At 41.7% G+C, this 8,947-nt stretch overlaps 3 protein-coding genes across 4 annotated transcripts; 1 reads left to right on the forward strand and 2 right to left on the reverse strand.

The window, feature by feature from the left end:
- The first annotated feature begins 1,752 nt into the window (after positions 1 to 1,752).
- On the forward strand, positions 1,753 to 6,050 carry LOC109520781 (uncharacterized). Of its 2 annotated transcripts, XM_019878261.1 has the most exons (4): positions 1,753 to 1,816; positions 2,499 to 3,930; positions 4,804 to 4,875; positions 5,567 to 6,050. In XM_019878261.1, the coding sequence occupies exons 2-4, from the start codon at positions 2,503 to 2,505 to the stop codon at positions 5,711 to 5,713; spliced, it is 1,647 nt and encodes a 548-aa protein (XP_019733820.1). In that variant the 5' UTR covers positions 1,753 to 1,816; positions 2,499 to 2,502; the 3' UTR covers positions 5,714 to 6,050. The 2 variants fall into 2 exon arrangements, with proteins under 2 accessions (XP_019733820.1, XP_019733821.1); XM_019878262.1 differs by lacking the exon at positions 4,804 to 4,875.
- Positions 6,051 to 6,057: 7 nt separating this feature from the next.
- On the reverse strand, positions 6,058 to 6,336 carry LOC109520783 (phosphatidylinositol N-acetylglucosaminyltransferase subunit Y). Its single transcript, XM_019878265.1, has one exon. The coding sequence runs from the start codon at positions 6,305 to 6,307 to the stop codon at positions 6,095 to 6,097; it is 213 nt and encodes a 70-aa protein (XP_019733824.1). The 5' UTR covers positions 6,308 to 6,336; the 3' UTR covers positions 6,058 to 6,094.
- A 79-nt stretch (positions 6,337 to 6,415) lies between these two features.
- On the reverse strand, positions 6,416 to 7,025 carry pyurf (PIGY upstream open reading frame). The gene is made up of 2 exons (XM_019878263.1): positions 6,750 to 7,025; positions 6,416 to 6,583 (listed from the first exon to the last, which is right to left on the reverse strand). The coding sequence occupies exons 1-2, from the start codon at positions 6,950 to 6,952 to the stop codon at positions 6,448 to 6,450; spliced, it is 339 nt and encodes a 112-aa protein (XP_019733822.1). The 5' UTR covers positions 6,953 to 7,025; the 3' UTR covers positions 6,416 to 6,447.
- Between the last annotated feature and the right edge of the window lie 1,922 nt (positions 7,026 to 8,947).

Genomic DNA, 8,947 nt, shown 5'->3' on the forward strand with positions numbered 1-8,947 from the left:
GGGGGGGGGTCAGATTTTGTTTCAAGGCACTCCTGAAGGCAGGTTCTTGCACACCAACCTCCAAAAAGTTCATCCAACCACACAAACATGCCTTTTGGTCCCTGATTTGTGATGGGAACACAGTAACGGAACAGAGAAGTGTCTTCCCCAAGCAGTTCTCACAAAGTTGGAAGTATACAATGTTCGAAGAAATCTTGGTCGGATGAAGAAGACATCTGGGGGTAACACAGAGCCTTGTCCAAGTCCTACTTTGATGAATAAATGCCACTCAACACTTTTATCTAGCTCGTGATATGATAAACTTTACCAGTGGTGCAGCCTTCTGGTAACTGTCCAACTAATCCCAAATACCTTCCCATCTTTGCATGGATATGGTCTTCATGTTGACATCCGGCACTTTCAACAAGCCACTGTACTTAATAATTTGTGAGTCATTTGTTTTTTTTTTTTTTCTTTTATGATACGAGTTAGTCAACAAAGCTCTAAGACAGGGTGTCAAACCCAATTTTATTTGCGGGCCTCATCGTGGGTATGATTTCCTTCAGAGGGCTTTTATGATTGTGAACATAAATGTATGATTGCCTCATATTTCCTGCACACAACAAATTGATGAACATAAAGTTTTTAAATCAGACAACACTTTTTCAATTGTTATTTCAATTATTTTAGACGGGCTGGAAACAAAAAATGCTTGCAATATCTCAATGTTTTTTTTAAGTGATGAGAATGTGCGATTTTGGTCTTTAGCAAGAAACATTGAGCTGATACACATAATTTCATTTCGCTGCCAACATAAAATGAAATCGCTGGCCAAATCTGGCCCCCAGGACTTCAGTTTGTCACCTGTACTAATGGCTTTACTTACCGTAATGAAAAACAATTGGAGACTGTTTCTCATTGACAAACATGAGAAGGTGTTTCAATGATGCATAAAGTATTTACAAACCTAGCTCACATCCAAAGGAGCCAAATGTAATAAAACATGTGTTGTCCCTCTCCTCCTAGAAACCTTTCTACAAAAAAAAAAAAAAAAAAAAAGTGGGAATCATGTCCATTCAACAACAACATATGAGTAAAAGAGTAGCGATGCACCGTGTCTCTTCTCCCTCTAATCGCAGAAGCAGTTGATGCTGTTGAAGTTAGGAGTTCTTCCACAGGAATCTCAGCAAACCGAGCCCTTATTTGCAAACCTGGTCAATTCTCTTGAATTTAGATGTGATGGGATGATGATTTACCTCTGTGACAGATTATGATTGTGAGTGTGAAAGTTTGTTTGTCTGTGTGTGCCCTGCGATTGGCTGGCAACCTGTTCAGGGTGTACTGCGCCTGCCCCCCAAAGGCGTCCGGGATAGGCTGCTCCAACACGCCTGTGACCCTTGAAGTTCCAATAATGGATGGATGTATTATGCACATATGCACATAACTGCCACCTGACGTGGCTGCTTGAAATTACAACCAATGCTAGAAATACAGTAATCCTAGTGTCCACATTTCCACTTAAAAACATGTAGCAAGACAAGTAACAACGCATACTGTTCGTAAAAATAATTTATTCTGAACTGGAAATAAACAGCAAACGGTTCTATTACCTTCCTTATTTGTTCACGTCTTTTAAGCGACACTACTACGGAGCTTTTTTATTTTATGAATTTAATTTTTTAAATTGGTCCTTGAAATTCGGACGAACCAAGCGAGGGACGTGAGTTTGGGGCTACAACGGTGAATTACGTTATGTTCTTGAATGCATCAAAAGTTAGCGGCGTCGGCGGGTCTTCTTTGATGTTGACTTGAACTCTACTTTCCGCGAAATATTCAGGTATACTTGTCATTTTCCCACTATTAAACATAAAAATATGGACACTGAATGCTTGTTAAATGAATGCGTTACAGTATAGACAAAGAAACGCCTCGAAAACCCGTTTTGGTTAAATGAGTCTGTTTATTTAACTCGCACACAGGAGTAACTGCGTTGACATTACCTGCGTCGATTCTTAGTTTTTTTGGGAGCTGAGACAACGCTTCGAAACACTGACCAGTACAAATAAAGTTCAGTGCAGTCTGCGGAGTCCCCGTGTACTTGTTTCCTTTTAATTCACGATCAATTCTACACGTGGCGGTTCGACCCATGCTGGAATCACTTGAAAATGCAATTACAGTATTTGTGCTGTAAAGCGATATTAAACCAGTGACTTCTCCATCAGCTTCTGGTAAACACAAGTCCAGTAAATTGCAAGATGTTCAAAAATATTGATTTTACTGTTGCGCTGAAAAAAAAAAATACTGGTTTACAAAAGCAAATCGGATGGTAAAGAAAGTCCAAAAACGGTGGCATCCATCTTGTAGAATGGAATATACTATTCCTCATTTTGTTTAAACAAAACAAACATGGTTGAACATAGTTATGTTGTACCATGTTTGATCATGCTGTATCTTTAAGTGGCCCAACAAACTGTTAGTATTATTCGTTAAAAACTCTGTTCATTCTTTCTGTTGTACAGACCCATGTCAGACAAGATTGACTTCTTTTGGGAGTCCCTGATTTCATCTGGGAGAAGTAAAAGGCAAACGAAATCAAAGAAGAGCAAAAATGGGTCAAAAAGAAAAAACAACGTAACCTTAAACACGAATGACATCATTCCTAAGGAAAAAAAAAAGCCCATGTTCAACGAAGTAATGCAATCAAAGAAAGACAAGAAGAAGAAAAAGAAGAAGCTACTGGATTTAAACAGTTTACTTGGCAGCAGTGACGCTACAGCACCATTGGAACTGAAACCTGACCTGTCAAATTTGAGAAGCAGCAGCAACATAAGGAAACAGAAGTCAGATCACACTATTAAGGACTTCAAGAAAAAACGGCAAAGGAAAAAGAAAGTGGCATTTGATTTGCCACATGAGAACGCTCGTGTCAAACGTCCCACTTTTGCCTCTGCACATTCCAAGTTCACGAAAGAGTGTACAGGGTTGGAGAAAGCTGCCGTAACAGATTTTGAGCGGGCTTCTCCGGTCAGTGAAATAGAGCAGCATCAGTCTCAACTACAAGATAACGACATTCACTGGGATGAAAGCAACAGCCAGGATTTGTTTATCACCCAAAAGACATGCAGATCATCCTCTTCAGACTCCAGCGAGGAGGCCAGTGACAAATCGACTACTACCACTTTGCAACAAACAGAGATATTAGACAACTATTTGGACCAGATAAAATACTTTGACAAGGATTCTTGTCAGCGTCCCCAAAAAAAGAAGCGACAGAAGACAGTGAAGGTAAGAAGCGCAGAGAAAGACAGATTGCACAGCAGAAAGAAGAAATATTCCTTACAAACAGAAGGCGCAAGCCCCACCGAGTTTCTATGCTCTTTTCATTCAAGTCCTAAAGTGATGAATGTTTACATGGACAAGATGGCCATTGGTGATTGTGCACCGAAGGTTACAAAATCAGAGCAGTATCACCACCAGGAAATTCAGCCGGCTTTTTCACGCTCTCTCCACATACCCCTCAGACCAACAATGTGCACATCTACCCAGACAGAAAACTTTTTCACTGCTGAACTGTCCTCCTACTTTGCTTTCTCCAAAAAGAGAAGACTGGCTTCGTGTTCCGATCTCGTGAAGCCTTTGGATCTGAGTTTGCCACAAAGGGCCAGGAAAGACCTCAACAGGTGTTTGTATGTGAAGGTGTCAAGTCAAGTCAAAGAGGATGAGAAGTGGGCTGAAAACAAACCGTCAGCCAGAGAGATCCACGCGCCTCCATTCTGTTGTTCATCCATGAAAGATCTGGAGATGAATAAAGAGCTTCGTGGTAGTGAGAAGGGGAGAGGAGTGACCGCACCGACTCCTCTGATGGAGTCGGAGCCCAAGTCGGGTGACACGACGACCTCCAGCGACTACAATGAGCCGTCAGGCCAAAGCAAAAAGGTTGACCTGAACCAGGTGAGAACAAACAACCCAGATCCTCATCCCTGACATTCAGGGTCAGTTTTTTACAAAACAGACATTTTCTAGTTTTAGATTAGATCATATTCTATGATTCATACTTTTGTAGTAGTCATCGTAGTTTACTTTATCACACAATAATGAGTGACCTTTTTTTTCAAATATTGCACTCAAAAAATGCTCCATACATAAATAACTAGTACATACTAAAAAGGATAAAATCTAAATTACAACCATTCACATTCACCACAACTGAGTGGCAACTGACCCCATGCTGAAGTTGGGCGAGTTAGCCACGATAGCAACATCCATTCATCCATTATCTGAACCGCTTTATGCTCACGAAGGTCGCGGGCATGCTGGAGCCTATCCCAGCAGTCTTTGGGCAGTAAGCAAAATACACCCTGAACTCGTTGCCAGCCAATCACAGGGCATAGAAAGGCAAACAACCATTCACACTCACATCTAGGGACAATTTAGAGGGTTCAATTAATATATAACATGCATATTTTTGGAATGTGGGAGAAAACCGTTGTATCTAGGGGTGAAAAAAAAGCACACAGGGATGGGGTGAACATGCAAACTCCACACAGTAAGGCCACAGGCCAGAATTGAACCCATGACCTTCGCACTGTGAGGCGGACGTGCTAACCTGTCGACCACCGTGCTGCCCACTACAGCATCATTGACCTTATATTTCATTACAGTGTACTGATTTTTTAAAATTTTATACCATATGTCCAGTGACTAAATTGTAACAAGTTCAGGGTGAACATAAAAACTCTCCTATAACTATTACTGTTGGTATGCACTTGACATAAGGGATGCATCATTTCATTCAACTTTTTTTTTGTTTGTTTGCCAAACAAGGTGAGTATGGACACAGCTGACAAAACTGCAGGAAGGTTCAAGGATTGTTTCCAGTCTTCCATTTTCTATCAGGTTAGTCCTCATTAGGGTCACAGGTGAGATGGAGCTCATTCCAGCTGACTAGGATGAATCACACGTTACACTCTGGACTGGACGGCCTTCAATCCCAGTGCATGTAGAGATTGTGCAGACTGCTCAACTTTTTCTCCACAATGACATTTAGAGCATGACGTCAATTAGTTACGAATCACGTTTGTGGTGTGAGGAGGCAGAGCGGCTTGCAGCAAGAGATGAGTGTACTGGTTTAAAATAGTCCGTCACTTAATTTACTTAAATCGTCATCTATTTTTGGAGCATATTTTTTCAGTGAGGGAGAACCAGTTAACCAGAAAAAAATAAGCCAGACTCAGCTCAGTGGGCCCACAATGAGGACAGGTTCCCTTGTTTGGCCAAGTTGTATGAATTTGGAGGGGCTAACTCCCCACTTAAAATAATTATCCTAAAGCTATACAGTCGTATGCTCTCAGTCCCACGAGCCGTCTTTGCAACTGTCATGGAAAAATGTTCTTTCACTGTTATATAGCAGTGACTTCTGCTGCTGAATTTTTGGACCAAAACGGTAATTTGACGCATTTATCAAATGGCTGCATTGTATTCATTGATTGATGCAGGCTAATTCTTTTTCAGCCTTCTTAACAAGTACGGTATATCTATTTGGTACCCAAAGGTCTGAAATGCACATGAATGTATTATTTGCTTTCAGGTAAGGCCAGTGCAGATGAGGCTGAATGAGTCATTCTTCTTCAAAACCAAAGGAGATGGACATTCACCCAGACCTGAGTCACCTCTGATGAAACTTTCTCAGAGCAGAGTGAATGAGAAAGACATGAGAGGCAAGAGGGGACGCTGAGGTTTATCAGAAATTGACAGTATCCCTGCTGTTGTTTGTCTACCACACTTTACTTACCTTCTTTTCGGAAACACAATTTGTTTGGGTGAACGGCAATTAAATTGTACTTTTGGAAATGAGCTATGTCCGAATTACAGGCAAGAGCACCTGCCCAAGTTGGAAAGTTATCTGAAAGGAGAGTTTGATAATTCAATGCTGAATGTTAAAATGTGATGTTATAGACAGTCTATTGCAATAAGGGAATATAATATCTTTACTGAAAGTTACACATGCTGCCCTTAATGGTCTACTTAACTTGAAATTTCTAAAATACAAATAAAAAGGAGCAAACAGGGGACAGTGAGTCACTGATTGAAACTTCATTTAACATGACATCAAAATTTAATTGTGCCTGAAGAGCTTGATTCCCATCCAGCTCCACAGGTGGAAGAAGACGTAGACAGGGATGGTGACGGGTAGCAGCAGACTGTAGAAACACAAATTGTTGCTGCTCGTGCAGCCCTGAGGAAAGTTTTCATCCACTGCAGCAGAGTAGAACAAACCAAAGAGGGACATGACAGGGACCAGGCCCACCATCAGAGACAAGGAAAACATGTTTGCAGGTGGGTGAGGAATTTCAAATTAATATTGGTGCTATTAGCAGATTAGCGACACCTCTCACACCACTTTGATGGCTATATATGTATATGAGGAGGGGTGCCAACAGTTGAGCCGAGCATGCAAGACGCACAATTCTATTCTTGTGCAGGTGAGTCTGAGTCTTTCTGTACGAGTCTGGCTTCCTGGGGGATCATGTTGGGAATTCCGTCGATGATGGGATATGCGATGCCAAGCTCGTCGTTGATCAACTCGTTGGTCGCGACTTCAAACCTGGAGGGCAGAACAAAGTCACGTGACTCACGGGGAACCTGCTTGGCGTTGTCAGGGCGCAGCCTCTTATCGTCAAAGTGACTGATCACACACAGAAATGAAGGTTTGCTTGTCGTCATTATAAAATTGCATTACGAGACGTTAACCGAAGTGTAAAATATTTTACCTGAGCGGCTTCTTGGACAGTGGACACACTAAGAACTCAAGCAAGGAGGTGTCAAACTCCTGCTGCGATTCGTCCTTCACGTCCGTGAAGTTCCTCACTGACGCAAAAGGAGATGAAGTTGCCTGAATTGAAGGCGAGTATTTTACGGTGCGATGAACAAAAAACGATTCAGTGAAAAATCTGGCCAAAACATTTCGCAACATGACCACAACAGAGCGAAAGGTTTATCCGGTGATTATTTCCGGAAGAACGTTTAGTGCAACTCAAATAAAGGTCCCCCCCTGCTTGGGAGTTACCGTTGCTGAGTTCCGAGCCTATAAATAAAATCCCCATTTTCTGTAATTGTGCTTTAAATACTATATTTATTTTTTTCATGTTTTGTTTCAAGTTTAGTCGTGATCACGAGCATACGTTTGATTCCAAAATGATTCTATTTAATGTGTTTCTACATTTGTCCATGTGGTGGCAGCATTGTTCTGCAGTGCGGAGAAGTACTTTTCCACACGGTATCATCAGTCAAACTTTGGCTTGCATTCCCACCGTGACCCTCAAATTGATGACCTCGACTTGCTGATAACATTGCTTTACTGTCACACAGTCACCAACATATGCAGCGGTATACCACTCAACTGGCCAACACATCAGCCAAAATAGAGCTTAGTAAACAAAGATAAAACCAAGGTCATGCACATCAACAATGTAATCAGTGATGGACTTGTGCTACATGGAGAGACTCTTTAAGAAATATCAAATTTTTCCACAAGACAAGAGAAGTAGAGGAAGACCGAGAGTCACTTGGCGAAGGTGTACCTTTATTTAGATAAATATCACACACTTTGAGCCGTACAACCCATTGTTTGAAGTGATGCTTTATTTTACCCAAAGACAACAAAGCAACATTGAACTCGCAAGCAACAGCATATCTTCATTGAATATTGACAACACCCTATGTCAGGATGAGAAAGGAAGCCCCGGCTCCCAAGATAAAGTTATTTTCTTTGAGACTTGTAGACTTGCAACTTGTTTTAGCGTACGTTACAGCTTTTAGCTGTAACGTACAATAATGTATCTTACCTCCAGCTAATTGATGGCCGATGTAGCAAACTGCAGCCCGGAACCCTTTCTTGTGCGGGTTGTTTTCTCATGAGCTGTATCAATCAACTGTGTTGCGCGCTGGGCTGAAATTGCACTGACACAGAAGAAGGATGTACACAAACAGCACAGATGACTGAGTGGTTCATGGGCGGCTGTTATTGATGTGTCAGTGAAAACATGGTGCTTGTGGACAGGCACACTTTTGCAAGGTGATGCTATATACACAACATGCTGGACTATAGTTAACATTTGAATTGTGTATTTATATTGCCCATGAAGACGAAAAAGTAAAAAAAATAAAATAAAATTATATAAATTGGGGAAAGACCAACATCGTGATCTGACTGCAATACAGTGAAGCGTTCTGCGGGGTTTGGATTGTGTTAAAATATAATCTTAGGCCTTATTTAGGTTTCGAGTGAGGACTTGTGCAACGTTTCTGATTGGCTGGCGACCCCAATGCGGAAACGTGCTACGGAAAATAGATGACGAGAACAGTGGAATACAAAGTGCGATTGAGAGCAAATTTTGATGAAAGTTCAATCACACCTGAAAAATAAAAGTGAATTTCATTTGCTTCTCTCAATAAAAATAGGCACATGAATAAATGACAGCACAGCCCACGTTCACAAGGCGTCTCTGACTCTGCAACACCGTTGCCAGAACTGCTTCAAACCACTTCGAGGCAGACAGGATCTCTCTGCCAACAGCACAACTGCTGTTATTTCCTGCGCCTCTCCAGCAATGTAGCCCATGTTTCACAGACAGTAGGATTTCATCACATCAAATATCCTCAGAGACAGATAGGGAAAGTATAGTTCACAGCATTTCTTGACATTCTCTACAAGTGGAAGAAGAAGCAGCGGCAGCGAAGGCGTCGCCTACATGGCAGCAGCAGAAACCGAGGCAGACAGGAGGGGGTCTTACGGGGTATATTTTGACAGATTTTATGAGTCCACTCTACAGCAGTGATATTTGACAAAGCTTTCATCAGTCTGACACCTTTGCGACCTTTTCAGAGTCATTCAAGTGGACACGAGATATTTGCCCACTGACAGCTGGCCCTTCGGCGCCGTTCGCGAGGATGACTTTTCTGACTGCTT

This window comes from Hippocampus comes, unplaced genomic scaffold (assembly GCF_001891065.2).
Source record: "Hippocampus comes isolate QL1 unplaced genomic scaffold, H_comes_QL1_v1.1 scaffold37, whole genome shotgun sequence".
In the NCBI taxonomy this organism is placed as follows: domain Eukaryota; kingdom Metazoa; phylum Chordata; class Actinopteri; order Syngnathiformes; family Syngnathidae; genus Hippocampus; species Hippocampus comes.

Coding starts and splice junctions, on each gene's coding strand:
- LOC109520783 (XM_019878265.1), bottom strand. CDS start 6,307: ATGTTTTCCTTGTCTCTGATGGTGGGCCTGGTCCCTGTCATGTCCCTC.
- pyurf (XM_019878263.1), bottom strand. CDS start 6,952: ATGTTGCGAAATGTTTTGGCCAGATTTTTCACTGAATCGTTTTTTGTT. Junction 6,584..6,749: donor CTGTCCAAGAAGCCGCTCAG/GTAAAATATTTT, acceptor TCTGCCCTCCAG/GTTTGAAGTCGCGACCAACG.
- LOC109520781 (XM_019878261.1), top strand. CDS start 2,503: ATGTCAGACAAGATTGACTTCTTTTGGGAGTCCCTGATTTCATCTGGG. Junction 3,931..4,803: donor AAAAGGTTGACCTGAACCAG/GTGAGAACAAAC, acceptor TTGCCAAACAAG/GTGAGTATGGACACAGCTGA. Junction 4,876..5,566: donor AGTCTTCCATTTTCTATCAG/GTTAGTCCTCAT, acceptor ATTTGCTTTCAG/GTAAGGCCAGTGCAGATGAG.